This window comes from Aethalodelphis obliquidens, unplaced genomic scaffold, assembly GCF_003676395.1.
Source record: "Aethalodelphis obliquidens isolate GAN/ISIS:26980383/991018 unplaced genomic scaffold, ASM367639v1 scaffold23, whole genome shotgun sequence".
In the NCBI taxonomy this organism is placed as follows: Eukaryota; Metazoa; Chordata; class Mammalia; order Artiodactyla; family Delphinidae; genus Aethalodelphis; species Aethalodelphis obliquidens.
This window is the reverse complement of record NW_020837967.1, coordinates 12,968,913-12,995,204: the sequence shown is the minus strand read 5'-3', so window position 1 is coordinate 12,995,204 and position 26,292 is coordinate 12,968,913. Positions and strand designations below refer to the sequence as shown.

At 41.0% G+C, this 26,292-nt stretch overlaps 2 protein-coding genes across 2 annotated transcripts in view; one reads left to right on the top strand and one right to left on the bottom strand.

Annotated features, from left to right (window-relative positions):
- The window catches only part of NEBL (nebulette), a 338,669-nt gene that overhangs the window by 87,614 nt on the left and 224,763 nt on the right, over positions 1 to 26,292 (top strand). The gene's annotated exons all lie outside the window — the stretch shown is intronic.
- Positions 3,183 to 5,284, bottom strand: LOC113628326 (elongation factor 1-alpha 1-like). Its single transcript, XM_027121787.1, is given in 3 exon segments — positions 3,183 to 3,531; positions 3,533 to 3,959; positions 3,962 to 5,284. Coding segments are annotated over 3 exon segments (1,221 nt in total). The 5' UTR covers positions 4,668 to 5,284; the 3' UTR covers positions 3,183 to 3,443.

Below are 26,292 nucleotides of genomic sequence, written 5' to 3'. Positions count from 1 at the left end.
TAGTCTAAGAGGAGGATGAATTGAGGATGCAGGTGTGGAAGGACAGAGGAAGGCTAACACGGAACCGGGTGGAAGAAAGGTGTGCAGCTGCCGATGGTAAGACCAGAAGAGCAACTTGTCACATGCAGTTTCGACTGAAACCCATCACCCCGGCTTTGTTAATGTTTTTACCTAGTGCAATTTCTTTTCCAGTGACTGTTCCAGGAATAACGTGCCAGATGGAGTGAAAGTGTTACTGGGTCGAATGAAATCCTATTACTAGTCCCATCTGCTCACGGCCCCTGGGGCTTTGCAGCTGCAGGATTAAAGACTAATCCTGAGTGACAGACGCAAAAGGGGCAATCCTCATACATAGTAGCTGCTCAGTAAATGCCATTGGATTTGAGTGAAGACATTAGTGATTGATGGGGCTGCCTTTGCAATAAGAAACATGAGTTAGGACATGAACATGTTTTAGAACAGTTTCTGCCTACAATTCAAAAGGAAACACTTCAGTCCTTCCCATCTTTCTTTCTTCTTAAACAAATACTTTCTGAACACCTGCTAAGTACTTAACTCATTTTAGGTACTGTGTGTGGAAAAACAGTCATATAATCCCAGCTTTTTATGAGGTTGAGGCTGTGTACCTAATTTTTTGTCCTCTAACACAAGCTTTAAAAAAATCATCTCAAATCCTCTCGAATTATTGCCAAGTTTGAAGAAAACAAAACAGCACTTTTATTCATTTGTATGTTAGAGTGTGCTAAGCAGAAAATTGTGATCATTTCACGATGTAAGTATAAAACAGACTGGAAAGGATTCTGTGTTCCTCTGAAACTAAAGTGTATGCTGTGGTCAGATTTTTCTCTTCACTCAAAGTGAGGTTTCTCCCTGTTCCTTAAAGGCGCTTTCCATGTATAGTTCAGTGCCATCCAGGAATAAACCCTTTCAGTGACTCATTATTGGGCAGACTCGATATACAGGGAGAACTACCTGTACTAAATATTTGTTACAACACACCTTGCTAATATCAGTTAAAAAGCCCCTCTGCTGATTTGTTTCTTCCCTCCAGTTGCCTATCTCATTCTCAAGATTTTTTTTCTTCTGCTTGCACAAATCAATTTCCTTTTTCGGGCTGCTTTTTCCCCTCACCCCGTCTGTCTGTACATCTCTACGGCACCTATCACCATAGCACCCATTTAATAGTATCTGTGCTAATTATCCTATCTTTAAGACACAGTGGCTTGGTTTGTTAGAACAGAATTTATACTGCATTTCTAATTATGGGCATTTATAAGTAATGGCTTAATTTTGATGTGGTAAGAACATGGTTTGCCATGTTTTTAGAAATAGTAATTAGAAATGCGTCTCCTAAAGTCATTACTTTAAAAACTTCATTAACACTTGAATAAAGAAGCAGAATAATTTAATTAGTAAAAGTTAATAAAAACTTTCATTTGCCTTAAATGGTCAATAAAAGTGAAGGGGATTGTGTGTATTATTAATTTTTTCTTAAAGTTGAGTCAGATCCCTATGTGCTGGATGTGAACTCATGAATTTTCTTTTTCTGTATCCTTGGCCATTGTGTTTATGATTATTGTGGTGGTTGACCTGGATTGTTTTTCTGAGTAGGAAACACCCTCAACAGATAAAAATCAGGGCTTATCCTGGCTTTGCAGTAAAAATCCCAAAATAGCATAAAAGTTTTTAAGGAGTGAACAAATCTGTAGAAATCAGAAAGGAAATATGTATGTGTTTTTAGAAATCTCATTTGAATTCAGATTGTTTTTTGACCTCTACTATATATTTAAATAGGTACTAGTTTTCTATTTTAAGCCTCCATCATTGCTGTGGTTTTTAAACAATAAAGCAAAACAAAATAAAACAAAAATCCCAAGTGAAAAAAAAAAAAACCTGTAACTCCAGAGATATTTAAAAGCATTTCTGTAGAGACACAGACGTAGAGAACAAACAGAGAACAAATGTATGGATACCAAGGGGGAAAGGGAGGTGGTGGGATGAATTGGGAGATTGGGATTAACATCTATACACTATTGATACTATGTATAAAATAGATAACTAATGAGAACCTACTGTATAGCACAGGGAACTCTACTCAGTGCTCTGTGGTGATCTAAATGGGAAGGAAATCCAGAAAAGGGGAGATGTGGATACACATAGCTGATTCACTTTGCTGTACAGTATAAACTAACACAATATTGTAAAGCAACTATACTCCAATAAAAATTAAAATCAAAAAAACATTTCTGTTCTACAGTGGGAATCAGAAGGAAAATATAACCAACATTGATTCTAAAAGTTTGAATAGAAAACCTTGATAATCTCAGTCATGTTTCCATGGATTTCATTAAAGAGACATTCCAGCTCCATGGTACTCATTACAATTTATTCATTAAATTTAATTAAATGTAATTCTAATGTTAGTCTAAAATATTAGGTCTCTAATAACTATTAGTGGTTTGATATTAATTGCGAACTTAGAGCATTAGGTACCATGCAGGACAGAAGCCACAGCCTGTGTCCTTGATAGCACATGGGGAGCGATGTAGGAGCAGGGCCATGCATGTGACGTGTGCAAGGGTGGACACCCGAGGAGGTTAGAAATAAGGTGGAAGGTATGAGGGAACAAGATCGTAACTGCGTGTGTGGTTGAGCGTCTCTTTTAAACACCAGGGCTTTTGCTATGTCCTTCAGTCCCTGGAGCAATTGGGCATATATCGTAATGTCCCAAGTGTCCCCAAGCTGAAATCGCTCTGGCTTTCATATACCTGTGGCCTTTTGTGCAACCTTTATTTCTAATGCTTTATCTTTTATATGCTCAACTTCCACTTTTGGTTCTCCTTTGCAGCAAAATCATTCTAGTAGATTCATCTTCTTGACCGCAGCTTGGCCACCCCTCCCTTCTTTGTGCTCTTTAGGTGCACACTCTTCTCAGATACTCAATACGTTAAAAAAAATTGATGCCACAGCACTGTCACATTCCCGAGATCCCATTTCAAGTCCTACTTCTGTTGTGTGTAGCAGTAATAACTAGACCAGTGGGGGATTTAGGGGTTGGCCGGGTAAGACACATATCTAAATCCTTCAGATATGGACACAAAGGAACAAAATTTCTAACAGCACTCCTGGGCATACATAACAGATTCCTTTTTTTTTTTCCCCCTCTTAAACTTTTTTAATGAGTCTCAAATTCTGTGACAGATTTTTGGTCAAGTTGTTTCTATTGCAAAGTACTGAGTTTAAAAAGTAATAACTTAAAACTGCCACACACAAAACAAATGGTCCACAACACATTCTCCTTTCCTTCTGAAGGTTTTACGATGCAGTGTTATCATTAACCAGTCTTTTGCTATTAAACTTAAATGGCCAATTGAGACAAACAGTCCTGAGGCCGATCTTCCACCGCTGATTAAGACTGAGGTGGCAGGTGTTGGGGATAATATTCATTTAGCCCTCTGAGCTTTCTGGGCAGACTTGGTGACCTTGCCAGCTCCAGCTGCCTTGTCCACTGCTTTGATGACACTCACAGCATGTCTGTCTCATGTCACGAACAGCAAAGCGGCCCAGAGGAGGATAGTCAGAGAAGCTCTCAGCACACATGGGTTTGCCAGGAACCGTATCAACGATGGCAGCATCACCAGATTTCAAGAATTTGGGCTCATCTTCCAGCTTTTTCCCAGAACAATGATCAATCCTCTTCAGCTCAGCAAACTTGCAAGCAGCGTGAGCTGTGTGACAATCCGGCACAGGTGCACAGCCAGCACTGCTTTGGCCTGGATGGTTCAAGATAACCACCTGAGCTGTGAAGCCAGCTGCTTCCATCAGTGGGTCATTTTTGCTCTCACCAGCCACATTGCCACCACGAACATCTTTGACAGACACGTTCTTGACATGGAAGCCCACGTTGTCCCCAGGAAGGGCTTCACTCAAAGCTTCCTGGTGCGTTTCAACAGACTTCAGTTGACTGGAGCAAAGGTGACCACCATGCCAGGTTTGAGAACACCAGTCTCCACTCGACCCACAGGGACAGTACCAATACCACCAATTTTGTAGACGTCCTGGAGGGGCAAACGCAAGGGCTTGTCAGTTGAGCGAGTTGGTGGCAGGACGCCATCCAGAGCTTCAGGCAGTGTGGTTCCACTGGCACTGCCATCCTTACGGGTGACTCTCCATCCCTTGAACCACGGCATGTTAGCTCTTGGCTCCAGCATGTTTTCACCATTCCGGCCAGAAACAGGCACAAAAGCTGCTGTGTCGGGGTCGTAGCCAGTTTTCTGAATGGAGGTGCTGACTTCCTTAACAGTTTCCTCGTGTCTCTTCCGGCTGTAGGGTGGCTCGGTGGAATCCGTTTTGTTGACTCCAACAATTAGTTGGTTCACACCCAGAGTGTAGGCCAGAAGGGCATGCTCACGGGTCTGCCCATTCTTGGGAATACCTGCTTCAAATTCACCAACGCCAGCAGCAGCCATCAGGACAGCACGGTCAGCCCAGGATGTGCCTGTCATCATGTTTTTGATGAAGCCTCTGTGTCCTGGGGCATCAGTGGTGGTCACATAGTCCTTGCTGGTCTCGAATTTCCATAGGGAGATATCAGTGGTGATACCACGCTCGAGTTCAGCTTTCAGTTTGTCCAAGACCCAGGCATACTTGAAGGAGCCTTTTCCCATCTCGGTAGCCTTCTTCTCTAAACTTTTCAATGGTTCTCTTATCAATCCCACCACATTTGTAGATCAGATGGCCAGGAGTGGTAGACTTCCCCGAATCTACGTGTCCGATGACAACGATGTTGATGTCTCCTTTCCCATTTTTGCTTAGGTTCAGCAGTGGTTTTCCTGACACCTGTGTCCTGGCGGCAAGCCCGTTGCGAAAAAGCCAGATTCCTTTCAAAATCTCATTTCTTTCTCTTTATTGCCTTTTCTTGCTTCCCCTCCCCCAACTTTTTCTGTCTTTCACCCTAACACGTTGTGATAGAGCGTTTTCTTAGTTCAGAGGCTAAGAATTTAGCTGTATTGATTTGTCACATCGCACCTGCTGAAATCCTAATGGAAAAAAAACTTGGCACATGAAATAGAAGTCAGTCTGATAAAATTAAACCTCACAAATGATGCAGCTGCTGTGTACATAGAGAATGCGATCCGCATCTTCATCACTGACTGCTTCAGTATTCTCATTTTACATCTTGGCTCTTTTCATTGGGCTTGCATTTTGCATGTTGGGAAAGTACATTTTGGGATGGTCATTTCATCCTGAAGAAGCAGACACTTGATTCATATGGCTATGTGATTGCGTCTGTAACTTAGGTGCACGTAAACTGTGATAATTTACAGATTATTATCTGTAGAGCCGACCCAGGTACAACTTCTGCAGAGGAGAAGCTGATGCCAAGTAGGTGGCTCAATCCTGAGGGACTGTGAGGCCGAGGAGGACGCAGCCATCTTTAGGGGCAAAAACATCATTTAAAGGAAGAATAATATACTTTCTGGGGGGTAAATCTGAAGTGTTTTACTTCTTCCTAGGATCTCTGATTATTTTATTATTTTTTTATGGCCACAATGTTTGCAAGGCTGAGACTGAGCTGTGCTTGTGCCAACTTTGGAGAAATGTAGGTAGATGAACTTGTGAAAAAGCTATTTATGTAAAAACAAATGTCACCTCATGTTAGGGATTTCTACCTCCTTCTTTTAATTTCTTCATTCACTTAAAACACGTGTATTAAGTGCCTACCAAGTACAAGGCCCAGTTTAGGAGCTGGGGATATAGCAGTTCCCTTGCTCTCATGGAACTTCATTCTAGTGAAAGGACACAGATTTAAGAAAATGGTTAATAGCTCACAAATCACTTGGTGCTTGATGCTGTGGAAACAGTAATGCAGGGAAAGAGAATGCTGGGGTGAGGGGTGGGTTCCTATTTTATGCTGGATAATCAGAGATGGTCTCCAATGAGGGGATATTTGAGCAGACCTGATGGAAGTGAGAGAGGGAGCTGTGATGTTCGGGGAAAGAGCAAGTATAAAGATAGGAGGTGGAAGCACGGTGGTGTGTTGGAGAAAGTAAGAACGATGAATGGAGAGAGTACAGGGCAAAGGAGGCGGGGCTTGCAAGAAGCAGGAAGCAGAAAATTCTTTTAGAAGATTTTAAGAATTTTGACTTCCACTAACCGAGAAGAAAAGAGTGATGGTGTCTGATTTATGTTTTACAAGTCCTGTCTGGTCGCTCTGTTGAGAATAGACTGTAGGAGGCAGGGGTGGATGCAGGGAGCCCCATCAGGTGTCAGGGGCAGTTATCCAGGTGGGAAACGATGGGGTTTGTGCCATGGTAGTGATAGTGGAAGAGATCGGAAGGGGTCACGTTCAGAATATATTTTGGAGGTGGAGCCACCAGGATTTACCTTTGGGGTGTGGGTTATAGAAAATACAAGGAGATAGGGCTTCCCTGGTGGCGCAGTGGTTAAGAATCTGCCTACCAATGCAGGGGACACAGGTTCGAGCCCTGGTCCGGGAAGATCCCACGTGCCGCGGAGCAACGAAGCCCATGCGCCACAACTACTGAGCCCACGTGCCACAACTACTGAAGTCTGCATGCCTAGAGCCTGTGCTCCGCAACAAGAGAAGCCACTGCAATGAGAAGCCTGTGTACTGCAATGAAGAGTAGCCCCTGCTTGCCGCAACAAGAGAAAAGCCCGTGCGCAGCAACAAAGACCCAATGCAGCCAACAATAAAAATAAATTAATTAAAAAAAAATACAAGGAGATAAATATCCCTTTTTTTTTTTTTGTCTGAGAAATTGGTCAGTGAGTAGTAATTTACGGAAACGGGAGAGGCCCAAGGAGGCACGGGTGTTCTGGGGAGAATCAGGAGTTTGGTGTGGGACTGGTTAGGTTTGAGATGTCTACCCGACATCCAAGATATGTGAAGAAGGTAGGTGGATCCATGAGCCTGGAGATCAGGAGACAAGTCTGGGCTGGAGTCAGCATAGAGAAGGTATTTAAAGCCGTGAGACTGGTCGAGATCTAGTCGGTGTGGGTATATACAGGAAAGTAAAGAAGTACAGTGACTGAGCCCTAAGCCACCCCAAGGTTAGGCAGTTGAGAACCAGCCGTACATGCTAAGGAGGGTTAGCCAGTGTCTTAGTTTCCTACAGCTGCCAGAACAGAGCACCAAAACCTGAGTGGCTTCAAACAACAGATGTTTATTGTCTCCCAGTTCTGGAGGCTAGAAGTCTGATTCAGGGTGTTAGCAGGACCATGCTACCTCTGATGGCTCTAGTGGGGGAGTTCCTCCTTGCCTCTTCTAGCTTCTGGCGTTTACTGGCAACACGTGGTATTCAGTGGCTTGTAGATGCGTCACTCCAGTCACATGGTTATCTTCTCCCCGTGTATCTTCACTTCATCTTCCCTCTGTGCCTCTGTGCGTCCAAATTTCCCCATTTCATAAGGACACCAGTCGAGTTGGATTAAGGCCCACCCTAATGACCTCACCTTAACCTGGTTATATATGGGAAATCTGCAAAGACCCTATTTCCAAGCATGGTTACATTCTCAGGTACTGGGGGTTAGGACTTCAACGTATCTTTTTGGGGGGACACAATTCAATTCATAACAGCCAGCGAGGTGGTAAGAGAACCAGGAGAGTGTGGTATTCTGGAAGCCAGGTGAAGAATGTGCTTCCGACAGGAAGGATGGATAAACTGAGTCAGATGCTGGTGATGGAACAAACAAGATGGGGACTGAGGACTGACCGTTGGCTTGACCACGTGGGGGTCATTGATGTCCTTGCCATGAGTGGTTTCAGTGTAGTGGTGAGGGCGAGAATTGGATTGAAGTTCAAGAGAGAATGGAAACAGAGGAGTTAGAGAAAGCAAGTGTAGACAGCTTTTTGAGGCATTTTGCATATAAGGCATGAGAAGAATGGGGTGGTGGCAGTGGAGAAACCAGAGTTCAAAGGAAAAATTTTAAAACAGTGGGAGAGGTAGCAGTATGCTTATATACCAGTGTGGAATGACTCAATAGAGAGGAGGAGTATTACAGAGAAAAGGGGACAATTTCTAGAACGATGTCTTTGAGGTGGCAAGAGGACGTGGAATGTAATAGCCACACAGAGGAAGGCTGTGTCGACAAGCCTGCCAGGTGATTCTTATGCACTTCCAAGTTGGAGACCCGCTGTTCCAGTTGATCTCTGGAATCTTTTAAAATTCTATGTCTTGGGCTTCCCTGGTGGCGCAGTGGTTTGAGAGTCCGCCTGCCGATGCAGGGGACACGGGTTTGTGCCCCTGTCCGGGAAGATCCCACATGCCGCGGAGCGGCTGGGCCCGTGAGCCATGGCCGCTGAGCCTGCGCATCCGGAGCCTGTGCTCCACGACGGGAGAGGCCACAACAGTGAGAGGCCCGCGTACCACTCACACACACACAAGTAAATAAAATAAAATTCTGTGTCTTGTGACGTATTTTACCCCATTAGTTGAGTATGAAATCCCCCTTTTGTTTAGAATAATGATTACTGTCTAATGTGCGCGAAGAATGAGTTCAGATGGATATGACCACAGAGTATGTACAAGGAGTTGAGCCATAGGGGATGGTAGCTCTCCCACTGTGCTTTACTCTCAGGGCCTTAATAAGCTGTACTGTCTCTTTAAACTACCATTTCTGCCATTTAGAGGTGCCTCTTCAGCATTGCCTGGGAGATCTGGCTGTGTCTCCAACTGCTATTTTTAGATGACCCTGCATCAGACCCCAGTAGAGTGAAGAGCATGTCATGGAGACTTGAAATATTTGTATTTGGCAGGACTCAAATGCTGTACGACAGATTAATGTCCTAATACCCAAATGCTATTATATCAAAGTTTTGTATATTGAGTTAAAATATGACCTAGGACTTCCATTAAAACTTTCCAAAGAAAACCCCAGTTTGGCTTGTCTGAGGAGTGTTCAGTTTTATTTTGTTCACTCAAAATTGTAGCTAAAGGTTGGTATTATCACCTTAATGTGATTGCTCTTTGACTCTCTTTTATTCCAAAATACACAGTTTCCAATAAGAGAGCCATACTTTCTTTCTTGAATCAATGCAAGTTCACTTTCATTTTCCTAATGTTAGAGGACTGAAGAAAGTTGAGACAACGGAGCGTTTTAATCAAAGCAGGCAGCAATTGACTTCAGTTTTAGTAAAATAACTTGGTGTGAACAGATGTTTGGCCAGCACAGAGAATTATGCATTACTACCTATTGAAATTAATTTGAGAATATTGACTGCACATTATTTGGTGGAAACTATGAGATTAGCAAGGTTATACATCCCATACTCTCTGAGGTTTCCATTTATCAAGAGGATATTTATCCCCCTTTCCCATTTGAAGGAGTCAGAAAGGATTTGAGTTACCTTTCAGTACTAGAAAGTATTTCCCTAGTTTCTCTGAATGTGTCTGAGGGAATTTGGAATGAGACTTACCTCTTAGTACCCTGGGATTTTGTATCCTGCTTATGCTAATGTCAAACGTTAACTTTTTCCCTTTGGGGCATTTGTCAACATCCCACAGATGAGTGTCTGTCTGTGCCCACCACGGGAGATGCAGAATTTGAGGAGTACAGGGTCTCGTGGGGCTGACAGTCCAGCAAACAGCATTTGTAACACATCCAGCGTGGTAAGAGCAACAATAGATGCAGGCACAGGTGCTCTGGCCGCCTGATGAGGCGGCTTACCTGTGACTGCTGGGCGCGGTGGTCACTGGTAAGCATGGTGAATGGGGGAACGTGATAGTGGAGCTTTTCCAATATGTGATCTTTTAAATACTTTATAATAACTTATATCAATAATAATATTTCATAATTTTATATTTAATTACTTTTATATCCTTTTATTTTATCCTCATAAACACTCTACATATAGGCAGACTGGGAGAGAAAATCAAGGCTTAGTGCCTTTGACCAAGTTCAGATGTCCTGGGTTTAAGGCTCGTCTCCTATACTTACCAATTGTAAGTACAAGTATAGGAGCTAAGCCTAAAACCCAGGGCATCTGAGTCGTGGTCCAAATGTTTTACACACATAGGTAAGGAAATCCTTGGTTCTGAAGTGAACCAAATCAGGTCTAGAACAACTGACAGTTCGGCAATCACTTAAAGGATGTTTGAACTGTTGTTAAGTTTCCTCAAAATTGTAAATCTTTAGTTGAAACTCTGATACTTTAATAGCTTTGTGAAGTTTTAAGAAAGTTTAGTTTGAGGTTTTGGACTGAGATAATTTTGTATTTAATGTAGCATTCGATAAGCATGCCGTAAAATAATGTTGGTTCTTTTAGAAGAAGTTACTTTAAGATGTATTGTAGGGGTTCCCTGGTGGCCCAGTGGTTAAGAATCTGCCTGCCAATGCAGGGTACACGGGTTCGAGCCCTGGTCCAGGAAGATCCCACATGCCGCAGAGCAACTAAGCCCATGCGCCACAACTACTGAGCCTGCGCTCTAGAGCCGGTGCTCCGCAACAGGAGAAGCCGCTGCAGTGAGAAGCCCGCGCACCGCAACGAAAGAGTAGTCCCCGCTCACCACAACTAGAGAAAGCCTGTGCGCGGCAACGAGGACCCAATGCAGCCAAAAAAAATAGAGACTGAATGGCCTGAAAATTCTGAAATACTAAAAAAAAAAAAAAAGCATTATAAAACTTAACGCAGGCAGAGGCCCGTGTACTGCAAAAAATAAATAAATAAAAAAAATTAAAAACTTACGGAAAAAACCCCCAAAAACTTAATGCATGCTTTGTTGTTTCCAAAGGAGAAGTTTTTGGCTTGTAGATTCTCAAATATGAAGTGTTATGGTAGATAGCTTTTCCCCCTTCTCTTTATCCATATTTTAAACCCACATCTTTATAAGTGATTGAAGCCATTTTGTGTGGTTTGAAATTATTTTTGATTACTTTAAAACTTGCAGTGAAACTTTATCTGATAGACTAGTTGAATGCCATGTTTAGCTAAAGCATCTTGCAAAAATCTAGAAGAGCAGTAATGGATCATACGTGTTTCTTCTGGAGCAGAGAGAGTGTGCTGCTGTCAGGATCACAGGCAGAATGAAAGGATGTGAGTGTAACGTATTTGACCAACCCTGACTCTTGACCAGAATGGGAGGAGCTGATGGGCTGTGGCACTGGTAGCCTGGTCCCACAGCCTCTAGAATGAATGTTATTCATTTTGATAATAGCTGTTCTTAGTCATATTTCTGAGAAAACACACAAAACTGATTGCAGTTGACTATAAAAATGTTTTTTTTTTGCAGTACGCGGGCCTCATGCCGCTGTGGCCTCTCCCGTTGTGGAGCACAGGCTCCGGACGTGCAGGCTCAGTGGCCATGGCTCACGGGCCCAGCCACTCCGCGGCATGTGGGATCTTCCCGGACTGGGGCACGAACCCCTGTCCCCTGCATCGGCAGGCGGACTCTCAACCACTGCGCCACCAGGGAAGCCCTAAAAATGTTTTTAGTTGTATATATATGACTATAACTAACTTTTACTTTTATAGTCATATATATATATATATATATGTGGCTATAAAAATGTTTGTCCTGTTTTTAGTTAGTTGATGTATCTTCCCATAGACATAGATTTAAAGTTAGAAATTTCCCCTTTGGTAGTGGAGTAAACTGATGTTCAAGACTATCTGATTTACTGAAGAAATTTGGAGAAACAAGTCTAGTTTTAAAATTCTTTTCGTGTCATATTACACTGTGAATAAATTACCAGTACAGGCATTTCTAATAGAGTCTTACTGGGAACTCAGACTTGGGGAGTTAATAGGCTATTGGGATCATCCAGACTCTTTTAACAGAGCTCAGATTTGGGAACCAGTTCATAGTAAACTGTATCTCTGGCTATATGTATAAGCTAAGGCAAGGATCCAAATTGGACTATTTGACATTTCTTGGACATGCCCAGTGTCCCTCTGCTGCCCTCTTTTGAAGTGTTGTTTCTCTACCCTAGGGATCCAGTCACCCTGTCGCTACTTGCCCAAAAGCATTACCCAGTCTTACAGCAAGAGTCAAAAAGCAATGCTCTTCAGGAAATTGTTCTCCCACCTAGGTGTCATCTCTCTTTTCTTTGAGACCTCATATTACCTTTGTGCTTTTTAAAATGGAATTCCTTTATGTGAAAATCCCCGCCATGGTCCTGGCACAGAGACACTGAGGGAATGTCAGCTCTCCATCTCTCCGTTTTATTTTGCCTTATTTTGTGGCTAGTTGTGTGTATGACTGTTTTGCTTTTAGCAGTTAATAAAGTTGATGTTTTCTGCTTATTTTAACAACGCTTTGTTTTAGAAAATACATTATACATGCAAAAGACTATAAATTAAATGCACATTTTAAAGAATTATAAAAATAGCATCTGCATACAAATTACTGAGCTTAAGAAAGAGGTGGCCAGTACTGCATGGAGCCCTCTGTCTTAGTCCATTTGGCTGCTATCACAAAAATATCATATCCTGGGAGGCTTAAACAACAAACATTTACTTCTCACAGTTTGGAGCCTGGGAAGTCTAAGAGCAAGGAACTGGCAGGTTCAGTGTCTGGTGAGACCCACTTCCTGGTTCATAGCTGCCTTCTCCCTGTGTCCTCACATGGCAGAAGGGATGAGGGATCTCTGTGGGGCCTCTTTTATAAGGGCACTAATCCCATTCATGAGAGCTCCTGACCTAAGCACCTTCCAACGTCCCCCACCTCCTATTGCTGTCACATTGGAGATTAGGATTTCAGGATGTGAATTTTGGGGTGACCTAAACATTCAGTCCATAACACCCTCCTTGACCCATTCCTCTCCCACTCAAGTAACTGCAGTCCTAAATTTTTGTGTTTGTAATTTCCTTGCTTTCTTTTGTAGTTAATCTGCATGTGAATGATTCCATAAACAATATATTTCTTGATTTTATATCTTTTTGAACTATATACTACTAGAATAAAACTGTGTACTCTCCTGACTTGCTGTATTTCACTCAATATTGTGCTTTCGGGATTGAATCCTGCTGCTGTGATTTTCACTGTTGTGTAGTATTTCAGTGTACAGTGTATCCAGTTTTTTGATAGACAGTGTGGGTGTAAATGTGAAAGAGTTCTGAGTCTAGAGGATATACCTAGGAATGGAAGTGCTGGGTCTATGTGCATTTCCAGCATTTCTGAGTGTGATGCCACTTTGTTCTGCAAAGTGGTTGTACTAAGTTATTCCTCCACCGGCAGCATATACACGTTCCTGTTGCTCCAGATTTTTTCCCTACTGCTTTTAAAGTGCCAGAGGACAGTCACCATAGGCCTGTTTGCATATCTAGTTTTTAACGTTGAAACTTTCGCAAATTTGGGAAATACTGGATTCAAGAATGGAGTAAATTTCCCCCTCCTCTCTGAAGTATTCTATACTAGTTTTTATGAACAAGAGGGAGCACCGTGTAGGAGAAAGTCCAGACTGCAGTCAGGCATCCTGGAGCGAGCTGGCCCCACCGCTCACTAGCTTCATGATGGCAGAATGTTCTCTACTGTGAGGAACAGGTAGTCGTCCTTACATCATGATGTGGAGATGTCTTACACACTGTCTAGCCGATGTCAGAGCTCAGTGAATACAAGTTTCTCTCTGCTTCCCATCTAACTCAGCTCCAGTGCTAATGCAGGACATTTTGAACATGGTTCATTGGTCTGCATTGTGATGAATCACCCGGAGACAACTAAGCCTCAGGACAAACAAAGCATTTGTCTGTGTAGCCGCAGGGCAGCCCGTAGCCAAGCTACTCTGGCTGATTCTCATGTGTGCGTCACCATGATGCATCTACTTCGAGGCCTTTTGGGTAGTTTCTTTTCATTTTCGTACGGGAGCCCCCTGAATTCTCTTGTAGGAATTGTGGCTACTTTTGGGGCTAATTTGGGTGGATCATTTGGACTATGGGCTTGTCATAGAGTTGGGTGGTGCAAGCAGTTGTGTAAATGTCAGTTTATTGAACACAAACCACTTACTGTGTGCCAGACCCATTTGAAGCACTTTATAAATATTAATTCACGTCATCCTTATAACAACTCTGTGAGGTGCTTACTGAAGGAAACTGAGACACAGAGAGGTTAAATAACACGCCCAAGTGATAGAGCTTGGAGGGTGGGAAAGCCAGGATGCAGTTAGATGAATGACGGTTACCTTAAGCTAGTGAAGCAGGGGAGTGGCTTTTTATATATGTCACAGGACCGTTGTGTGCCCTAACCTTTGTGTGTAAATACAGCATTGACACCAAAGTTAAAAGAGTTGTCACTTTAACACCAGACCCCCATCCCCATCGTAGCCCTGCTTCCTTTCAGTATGTGAATTAGCAGATTTTAAAAATTGTTGCTAGCTGAACATCGCCCTTTTTATAATGTCTCTTGAGGTCTCAGAGAGTTCTTACCAGTCCTCAAAATTGTAAATATTTTTTCAGGAAATACAGTCACTAAACATATCCGACCTGACTCAACCTTAACGGGAACTTTCTGTTTTTCTTGTTAATAGTAATAACAATAAAAACAAACAGAAAACCAAAATCAGCATAAAAAAGAGAAAATATCAGTGGGTCAAAAACCACCTTTGTACTGTTTCTAGCTCATTAGCCACAGCATTATCTTATCACAAGTTGGTTAGAAACTCTTTTGAAAAAAGTATTTTAGAAAAAAATTTTTTTTTTCCTGTTTTGCTCATTTTGCCCTGATATCCTGAGTGTTTAGGCATATTTGTTGATTTTTACTTTGTCATACTTACAACACAACTCCTCATATTGGTTTCGCTCAAGTCTCAGGGACACCTTTAAAAATGAACTGCTAAGTAAATGCGCATACTTCCTCGGAAATTGTTATAGTAAGAGACCATTGGATGAGGTTTACGGAGATTCCAAGGGATTAGCTTATTTTTATAACTGAAAAGCGAAAACATCTCTACTGTCTTTCCCCCAACTATTAATGCTCATTATAAATGTTTTAAGCATTTAAACAAATAAAGAAGAAAAAACGACCTGAACTTCCCATCATCCAGAAACAATCATTGCTAATATTTTTGTATATTTCCTTTAAGACTTTCGTGAGTGTATGTGAGTGCTTCTAGGCCAACCTAGAAGGATGGCCACTGTTTAAAAAAAGTGGGAGATGGGATTATAACCAAGAAGTTAGCATAACACTTGATCCTCTTTTTTTCCCTTCTCTGGAGTCTCCAAACTACAAATCTTGTATTGTACGTGGTCAGGGTGGTGGGGGGTGAAGAACGTTGTCAGTGAATTCTTTGTGGTGACCCCAGGTCCTTGACTTTGGTCATCAGAGGGCTAGGCCAGGGCAGATGGGTGTTGGGCCTTTCCTCTCTACACGTAATGCCCGTGCCGCCACATTTAGCTGTGGCTCCAGCCCTCATCGGATGCAAGGAGGTGGCATTTCCACAGACAGTGGGCTAGAGAGGACCCATTCTGTAAACCCCCAGTCCCAGGTCTGGAATGAAGCTGCTGTTCCTGCCTGTTGGTGGTTTTACTGGATTATCTGTACTCTGTCAAGACAATGCCGTTTGATCTTGGTTCAAGCATCTCTACAGACTTAGCCCTAGGTACCAAGAGCTTCCGTGTGCAGGTGCCTAATTGGTGACAATCAGTTGGTGACTGAGTTCCCCACGTAAGGAATCTCCCAGAGAAGGAGGAATTCTGCCTCCACACTGCCTTCAGACTCCAGCTGCAATATTCAGCACTTTCTGCTGGATTGGCCTTAGATTTCGGATTTGCCTGCCCCTACAACCACGTGAGCCAGTTCCTTAAAATCCTTCTCTCTTTCTGTTTATATGTATATACATCCTACTGGGTCTTTTGTTCTGGAGACCTGACTAACACAGCAGCCATTTACATCTTTAGCACTGTGGTGTTTTTAGAACTCACGGGCCACTAAGTCTGTTGTTCGACTTTGGTTGTCTGTTCCCTTCCCTGCTCCCCATCCCTGCAGGAAGACATTTATCATGTTTAAGAGTAGAGTGGACCCTAAAGGAAGAAGTGCACTCTGGGAGATGTTCTGAGTGGCAGCCATCAGGAGCTGTCAGGGCACGTCTGTATTTACATGTTTTCCAGCCATATTTTCCCAGCATGTTGTGGATCTGTGACTTTCCTCGGAGGAATTTGGTATTCAGAAGTCAATAAACAAATTACATTGATCTGTAATGTGGGACTGTCACAGTGACTGATGGGATACCAACTCTTTCAGAACAGTGTGTGAGGGAAAGACAGCAAGATTGAAAGAGCCCGTGCAAATGACAAGGAATGCTGTAAGAATTCAGCGTAGGTTGTTCCTCTTGGTGGAGTTGCCACGGCGGAAATTTTTATCTTGGAAAGCTGCTCACTTTGCATTGAAATGTGTTGGTATTGTGACATACAGAAGTCTTTTGTTGAGTAGATTCTGGATGTATCAGTGGTATAAATATTCTGTGGTGCTTGCATGCCCCACAAAGAAAGGAAGCTTATAAGCTATATGACAGCATCATTGTGGGATAAAAGCGGCCCTCTTGGCAAAGTAAATAATCCTTGAAATTTATATATCCTTTCATGATTTATTTCAGTTGATGGCCTTTGACAACATCCCTCAAGCATGTGGGAAAGGTATTACAATCTCTCTTTACAATATGAGGAAAGGAGCCTCTTGAGATGAAGTGACTTGGTCAAGGTCACAGAGAATTAAGACTCATCTCTTCTGATTCATACAATAGTTGCTTAGATTATTTTAGGGACCAGATTTCCATAGAAGTCCAGTAGATTGTTTGGTCCCACTATGTATTTAGCCAATATTTACTTTATCTGAATCTTAATTTATTTTGGGGACAAAGAAGATTATATTAAAAAAACAGTTCTTTTTATAACTTCATTTGGGAAGGTATTAAATACAAAGGGATCTGTTATTGAATGAGCTTAGGAGAAATGTGAGTTTATCATTGATAGAGCCTTCTTTTGAAATAATTAGAACATTGCAAAGTCCGATAGATATTTTTATTCTTTCTGTCCTATTCTTCTTACCAAGTGCCTGACTGGACACCGTCTTTGGGCATAGAGCTCCCAGATAACGACATGATTCGTTCAAGCATCGACAGACATTTTGACAAGGGATGTCTCAGTCATCATTTCGTTCATGACCATAGTCAATGTGTGTAACTTGCAACAATCTTTTAGTTTTGTTCCTGAGTAAATCAGCAAGGCGTGAGTGTGTGTGTGTGTGTGTGTATGTGTGTATGTGTGTGTGTGTATGTGTATATATATATTTAACGGACAGTACTGAGTAAAAGTGACTAGATTTATGATCTCCTTTCCCCCACAGTTTAGATTTGCGGCCTTTTCACTATTGGGATGTCATTAGTGATCAACTTCTAGTGTGGCTGAAAAGGCCACTTGACAGACATATGCATAAAATGTTTATTCTGTAAATCATGCTTCCTTGAAAATATAAAACTATAAAAGATGTATTAAAACTATATGTATACTTTTTCCCCATCCAAGTTGGACATTTCCTCTTTAATTATTAAAATAAAGTAGCAAATGATAAAAATCTTAAAATTAGGTTATAACCTGGCACTAAAGAATCCCCAAATTTTAAAAGCAGGAAGCAAATGAGAAGTCACATGTCTACCTTTATTTCTTGGCCAAAGGGGATTTATTTTTTTAAGAAGTTGGACATTCACAGTGTTTTTTGGTGTCTTCTGGGTTTGTGAGGACCGACGTTAATAGCATTTTGGGGTGGGTTTTCAGTTTTCAGCAGTCAGTGCTGCAAGACTGGGATTTGACACCTGAAAGAAGACAAGCACGTTTCTTTAAATGTGTAAATTGAATTTTCCTACGACTTATGATTTGTTCAATACTTGAGCAGTCAGACTTAATCTCTGAGTGTAAATTTTTGGATTCTGTTAATTTACTGTAGTATTGCCTACAATTCAGAAACCATAAAGAAGGTTACTGACTTTAAACAAGTGGTGCAGGGTAAAAGTAATAATTTTAAAGATACAGTTTTAATTTTAACAATTTATCGAAGCCTTTAGGAATCCAGATATATTGGAAGAGAAAAGCTTAATTTCCATTTTAGCAAAGTATTCTATAATTAACATTCTTCTGAGGATGTCTATTTTGGGTCAGTTATACCTTTTTATTTCTACCATTTCCTGTGAACTGTTTACTGTATCATTCTTTCAGTTAATCAGTCTTCTAGTCACTCATTTTTTCATTCAATAGTTTTTGCAAGTTCCTCTCCTCCCCCCAGGAAGCATACAGGCAGTTAGGGATGATGGGATGTATACAAATGCCAATACAATGGGTGTCATAAGTGAGTTGCACAAGAGCTGCTTTGAGTGTGCGGCTGGGAGATCAGAGAAGGGTTTATGGAACAGGGGCATTTGAACAGGGCCTGAAAGGGTGGTTTGGTGTTGGCCAACCAGCCATCAGGCAGAACACGTTCAAAGAAAATCAAAAGCAAATGTATCCAGCTGGAAATCTCAGTGCTGAGGAAAGCATTTGTGGACAGTTATGTGAATTTATTTTCTATTCTTTTAAACTATCCTTTCCAATCTACATACTTAGGCTACAGTGCTGCGTAAATGAGCATTTCTCAGGATTTGATCTGAGGAGCACCAACTGTGTGAGATGTTCCTGGCCAGCAAGGGCCAAATCCGAGCAGTCCTACAGTAAAGATCCTGTTTAACTTTGTCATCCAAATGTATTTGATGACAGAGTACCCTCCCCCCCTTTATATTGAACAACAATTTTTTAACACCCCATGGAATCTATATTCCATGCAGCATTATTTAGGGAACATTGGTCAGCAATCATATTATCCAACCTTAGCTTTCTGTTTAAAGACATTTCCTACTTTGTTTTAAAGCAGTTCTGTAGAAAGGAGCTTCAGGTAGTGGTACTTACGTTGTGGATATAGACTAGTGGGTTGAGTGTGTATAACTCACTTTACAATTCTTTCCTCCCACCTTGAACTTTGACAACTATTTTTATTTTATGCTATTTGATAGGTGATAATAGAAAGCAAATACATCATATATATATATATATATATGGTTACATAGCCTGATGCATCTGTGTTGAATAAATATAACAACATTGTTATTAGATACCTAATCATAACTTGCTGAAAGAATGAAGGTTTGAGAGACCTCAGTGTTCTGGCTTGGCAGGTATTTTACTGAGGAGTGACAGTTACAATACTTGCAACCCTCTCCGTAGGAAAAGCAATGATATTAAAATATTTCCATCTACAGTATTCCCATCTACAATTCTTTTTGAGTAAAAAGAAAATCTAGTTTATAAATAAATTCATAATTCCTTTAATCATGTATGTGTGTCTATATGCACAGATATAAGTCACATGCACGTTATTTTGTTAAAGAGAAAATTAAATTTTGGAGAATGATATCTAGCAATTGTCCCTCCTAAATGGGAAAGTTACGTATTCAAGGAAAGGAGATAATTATCTTGTTCATTGTGCATAGAAAGCACACTTGGAGATCTTGGATTTTTATGATTGCAGGCTTTCAAAATTCTGACAAGGCTGCTTCTAAATTAGTCGATGTCAAGTGCTGTCTTTTTGTAGATTGACAACTGGTTGGTGTTGCTTCATTTTATTGAAAGAAGAAAAGCATAAAAAATGGCTCCACCATCTGTTGGATGTGAAGCATCAGACAGAAGGGTGATGTAGTATGTGGTGAGGAAAGGGGACTGCTGAGCTATAATCTCAGACTCTTTCTAAGATACAAATTGTACTACATTCGGGAAAGATAACTACTTATGTCAGGTTTAAATCTTTAGCGGAAGTGGTATAAGTAGGTTGTAGGAAGATATTGGTGAAAACGTATTTCTTTCTTGTTTGTTTACAGAGCAGTCTCTCCCCCTCCCCCACCCCTTTATTTCCTGGGAAATGTTATTTTTGAACCAGAAAGGCAAAGTCTTCCTCTGAGAACTTAATTAAATGCTTCAGTGGAGTGAACTACTTTTACTTTTCATGTGGTTTAATTTTCTGAGTAAAAGCAAAACGTGTCTGAAAGCCATTTGTTTTCGTTAAACAAAAATTAATGTATAATGTTTATCAGGTGGAAAAGAAAATTATAGAGTTAAGAGCTTGTGGTCTGGAGGAAGAATCCAGGGTGTGCTGGTAAATGTTTAACAACCGGCTCTCTGGCAACAAAAAGTCTGATTTGCAGTATTTGCCATTTTCCGTGGTGAAAAGACTCCCACCGTGGTTAATTTCAAGCCACGGACCAGACATCACAGAAGATGGAGTCCGGAAGAGGTACACAATAGCATTCATTGTACAGTGCTTTCCTTTACAATACAGTAGATGTAAATAATGCCAAGAACATTGATAATAATACACAGTGTGGTAAAATAATTAAGAAGTGATGAGATTTGAGTATTACTTTTGCTTGTATTATAATAATTTATTTAACTCTAAGTTTATATAATTTAATTTAATTTTTTTTTTTTTTTGCGGTACGCGGGCTTCTCACTGCCGTGGCCTCTCCCGTTGCGGAGCACAGGCTCTGGACGCGCAGGCTCAGCGGCCATGGCTCACGGGCCTAGCCGCTCCGCGGCACGTGGGATCTTCCCGGACCGGGGCACGAACCCGTGTCCCCTGCATCGGCAGGCGGACTCTCAACCACTGCGCCACCAGGGAAGCCCTATAATTTAATTTTTAAAAATGGCTGTATTTAGCAGCTTGCCCACAACATTCCTGAAAATTTAATAATTGACTCTGATAAGCTAGCATGAGATGGCTCCAGTTCACAGACCACTGGTGGGGGCAGACCTATGTTAGATTTCTGTGTCCAACACTGACTAGCTGTTTGATAAGAGTACTTACCTGATAGGGTTGTTGGGGTGATTAAATGAGATATTGAATAGAAGTCCTTAGAGTAATGCCTGACACTATAGTAAGTGCTAATGTAAGCAGTTATTAGTGTTTGATCTTTTATAGTAAAGGGAATGCAGGATGGCTCTCCCTATAGGTATCTTTCTAGTTATTTTAAACTACAGTTGACCCTTGAACAATGCGAGAGTTAGGGGCACTGTACTCTGTGCAGTTGAAAAATCTGCGTATGACTTTGACTCCCCAGAAACTTTACTTAACAGCCTACTGTTAACTACGATAACATAAACAGTTATTTTGTATATGTATTTTGTATGTTATATGTATTATATACTGTATTCTTACAATAAAGTAAGCTAGAGAAAAGAAAATGTTATTAAGAAAACCATAAGGAAGAGAAAATACATTCATAGTACTGTACTGTATTATTGATGAAGTAAGTTTATGTCATCTGTTTACAAGATGAATCGTCTATCAGTACCTACATCAATATGGTCTTATATAATGTAAAACACCGTAGATGTTGTATGTATTACAACACTAGACATCAAAAGAGAAAAGATTATGTGAAAAAGAAATTCATATTTATTTACAGCATTGATCCATGCATTGCTCATGAAGAAGCAGCAATATGATTGCTTTATGGTCTCCCAGTGTCATCGATAGGATTGCTCACAGTAGCCTAGCCTAGCCTATACACTAATGAATGAACCATTATAAAATCTTTATGGCATACAGTGTTACAGTCATATCCATAACACAGTATTGGAAACATCTTTACATTAAAAAAAAACAACTCACTTACCTGAGATGATAGACTGATAAGCAGTTTCTCTGCTTAGAGAGAGAGGCCTACTGTATGGTTCTGTAATTCTTTGAAAGCAAAGTGATAAAACAGTAAGAAAATGCACACATTATTAATTTTATATTAAATATCACTTACCATATGCATATATAAGGATAGAATATTATCTACATATATTTTATGCATTCATGACATACCTAACTTTTAATTTTTTTGATATTCCTAGGCGATATGGTTAGTCTATGAGTTTTTTCAAGTTGTTGCAAATCTCCAAAAATTTTCCAATATATTTATTGAAAAAAATATGTGTATAAGTGAACCTACGCTGTTCAAACTTGTGTTGTTCAGGAGTCAACTAAATGATTTTATGTATAAGCTGAAGGTTGGTAATAAGGGGCCATAAGCTGAAGGTTGGTAATAGGGGCCATAACCTCAATTAGTATAACCTTTTAAAATTGTATTTTTTGTTTTTAGTAAAAGAAGTTTCTCTTTCACATAAAAAATTCTCCATTTTCTCCATGGCTTTTTCCATGTAGTCTGGATCTTTCCTCAGTTTTATTGGAAAGGATAGCATTGTCTTTATTCTGTCTGCACAATGCTATTGTGGTATTGATGCCAGAGTATCTTTGTAAGCTTTTGATACAGGAAGCATCTGTAGCCTTAGAATGAAACTGGCAAATTATTCAGAGTCCAGAAAAGACAAGTGAACATAGAGGCTGCAGTGGGGGTTTTGGGGTTTGGGGTAAGAGGAAAAATCAATTATTTTATTTGTTTGCAGTACGTGGGCCTCTCACTGTTGTGGCCTCTCCCGTTGTGGAGCACAGGCTCCAGACGCGCAGGCTCAGCGGCCATGGCTCACGGGCCTAGCCGCTCCACGGCATGTGGGATGTTCCCAGACCGGGGCACGAACCCGTGTCCCCTGCATCGGCAGGCGGACTCTCAACCACTGCGCCACCAGGGAAGCCCGAAAAATCAGTTATTTTAAAAATAAATGATCAATAAGATAATTAAGCCTAAATCATTTAATATTAACCATTGAAATATTTTCAAATAATTAATAAGCACCATCATATTAAGTTGAACATCACTAATTTAGAATCTGAAAATTCATATGAAAAGTCATTAAAGTTTTTATTTTATTGAGCAAAACATTCAAATTATTTCCCCTGTCTGAAATTTCTGGATCTCATGGGTAGGCAAAATCTAGTCTAAAACCAGAATTCTTTAATGTGTAATTTTTACTTCAGTAGATTATTTTTTTGATTGACATATTTATGATTTAAAGTGACAAAATTTCACTAACAGTAGTTTGAACCAGCGGTTCTCAGGATCCCTTTAAACTCTTTAAGATTATTGAGGAAAAGTTTTTGTGTTTATTGATTGATATTTACCATTTTAGCAATTAAAAGCTTTATAATATTTACATTTATGCATTAACTAAAGTTTTCCATGCTTTATAGATTGATCCTACAAAATTAAATCTTATAAGAACAGCATTGAAAGTTAGGTTGTATAAATAATCTACCTGGGAGAACAGATATATATGTGGTTTGGTTCAGTAAGAAGGAGATATAAGTCCCAGTCCTGAAGTAAAGTGTACCAGAAATGTAACTTTAATTTCCTATAACGACTTAATTTCTCTTCAAGTCCTCATTCTGGTGGGGTGATGAAAACCCAATGTAAGTAGATGTAGGATCTCATTCCCCTTTCCCCAAGATTGTGGCTAAATTACTGGGGATTTGCTGCCAGGACCTTGGAGGAGGCCTTATCTTGACCTTGTCACCTGGTTCTCAAGGCCAGGCTCACACAGGTCACCCCTGAGATGTCTCTTGTTCCTTTGTCCACAGCCTTCTTGGTTCTAGTGGTTCTGTGTCCTGCGTGGAAGTACATACTAGGGCACTGTGGTCCCCGGACTCCATAGGCCACTGACTCTCGGGACTGCCAATGGCCCTTTCTGCCTGGACTTGGGGCTCTGAGCCAGGCCTAGGCCTGCAGTCCCCTCTCTCTATTCTCTTTATTCCCCTCCCCTCTTCATCTGAGTGATACTCTCTTAAGGGCACTTTCTCTGTGATTTTTTTTCCTCTCAAGGGCCAATCAGCATAGTCTCCTTAATGGTCTGAGGCATCAGGAGATACAAAAGCAAGGACTAGCCGGCCCTTTCTGCTTTCTTCCTTGTCATCTGCCAACGAGACTGTGAACTCTGGAAGGAGTCAGAGTGAGTGAGAGGTTGTGCAGGTGGAAGGGGAAATACTGGGAGGAAAAAAATCAGTTGGCATTTCAAAAATCCTCCCTGGCCACATCATCCTATGCCTTTAAACCCCGCCAGTCAACAGAGTATACCACACTTGGAGGTCCAGTGGGTCCTCAGATTTTTTTTATGGTTTTTAATTTATTTTTTTCTTGCTTTGCTTCTGTGAGTTCAGTGTTTTTCAAACTGCGAATTGGACCCATTCCTGGATTAGGACGTTGACTTAGTGGGCTGAGACCAGCATTAAAGAAAAAAAAAGGAATCTACTAGAACAAAGTAGAAAAATGTTAGAGATCATCAGGCAGAACAGATGTCTATATTGTTTGGAAACTTCCATTTTATATACACTTTGTGTACTGGGCTGTGGGGTAAGATGCATTTCTTACCGTGGGCTCTAGTCAGAGCTTTAAAAACACATTCTCAGTTGCCACTGAATTTGGTGTATCTTAAAATTTTTGTTACTATGGAAAATGTCCTATTTTAATATTTAAAAAATATAGAGCACATAGGTTGGAAACTTGAGTTGGCTTGACTGAAAATGTCATATTTTTGTCCTCATAGTTTGATACAGTATAAAACTATTTTCCTTCAAAATTTCAAAGCCATACTTTTGCCCATAAGACTGATGATACCTGCCTGGGTGACCACCTCTCCTGCCAGTGGAATATGCTCTGAATGGGGAGTAAATGGAGAAGGGAAAGGGCCCAAGGAGCCGGCTGGTTTTCAGATAGCCTGGTGACCCTGCTGACATTTCCAGAGCCCCCTTATATCTGGTCAACAGTTTTGACTCTATCCATTAACTATCAGCTAAGGTGTCTTTAATTTTTTCCTCTCTACAGTCAGTGCTTTTAAACAACTAACATTGTCTCTCTCTCTCTCTCTGTATGTTTATATATGTATTTATTATACATGTGTTTATGTACATTTAAAAAGTATTTCCATTTGGCCTTTGGGTGGGAGGTGCTTGGTTTGCCACTTGAGTCAAACATATTGAAGCAGCTGTGCACAGTTTTGAAGGTAATAACTATATTCCTTTTAAAATAGAGCATTTCATTCAGACCTTTCACAAAGTCCCTCTTTTCTCCCTGTGCCATTAACCTGTGATGGAAAAGGGTTCAAGCTGCACATCCTTCTCTTCATCCAGGGCACTGAACACAGCAGCAGTACAGGCCTATTGGGTTTTCGTGTACTGTATAATCAGTAGCCAGAAAAAAGTACATTTAAAGAAGAGTTGATCTGTTTTGTGGTTAGACTCTGCCTGAGGTACCCAGGAAAGGAATGTGACTTGCTTAGAGGGGGACAGGCAGGGCCACCGTAAGTGATGTTGGTGATGTTGTCTACTATGGGTTCCTTTTCTCTAACCCACACTGGTGTAAAAGATGCTAATTTTGGTACAGTTCCCTTTGCTTTCCCCCAGTCTGCCTGTTCTGAAACCACATCAAATGAATTATTGTACACAGTTTGGCACTGAACAAATTGAAGTATGTTGAAGTCTTCCTCTGCTCCACCAGAATATATCGCTAATTGCGTAGTGGAGGCCGATGGTTCAATAGCTTTTAGATTCTCGATATTACTTTCATAGCCTGTAAAGTTAGGAAACAACTGATCTGCAAATTGTCAAATAAGTAGAGTCTGTGGAGGGCAAGGACATTTAGCCTGTGGTCCAGGATGTTTGGCGGGTGGTTGCCTGGAGTGCTGTGTTGAGAAGAACGCTGGGTCTTTCCCAGACCCTTCAGGAGGAGTGGTGTGAATTGGTGATGTCTGCCCTGAACATGGGCGGTGACACATGGGCGAAGAAGTATAGACCAGTATGCCAGTGGTAGTGGCTCTTCTTCTTAGTTTCCCACAATATATTTGATGTGATTTTGGCCACACATTTTTCTGTGAGACTACAACATTTTTACTCAAAATGCACAGCTGGGTATAATATCACATTTTAGGTTTGCGTAGGTCTTTCTAAAAAACAGAATTATGCTTCCCCCTCTTTCTTTAGGCTTTAAATAATTATTTTTATGGATACTGAGTATTTGCTATAGGTACTATATTTATTATTATTTTTAGCAAAGGAAGATAATGTGATCTTTCTTGTGTTTCTAATGTTCTGGTTTCCTAGGAACTCTGCTTTTAATATTTTTCAGACTGTGGTAATGCCTCAGATGCTTGAGTCCCAGATCTGCGTGCGTTCTCTTGGCTCTGGTCACCAGCACCTTTTGGTGGTTCCTGGGCCCGAATCACAGAGCTGCCCAGCTGCACGTGTGCCCCTGTTTATACATTCCCACGGTCAATGTCGGCAACAGCATCGGGCACAGACTCTCCTCTACCAGCTCATATTTTTCTTAAACAGCATCTGGGGTGTGTGTGTGTGTGTGTGTGTGTGTGTGTGTGTGTGTGTGTGTGTG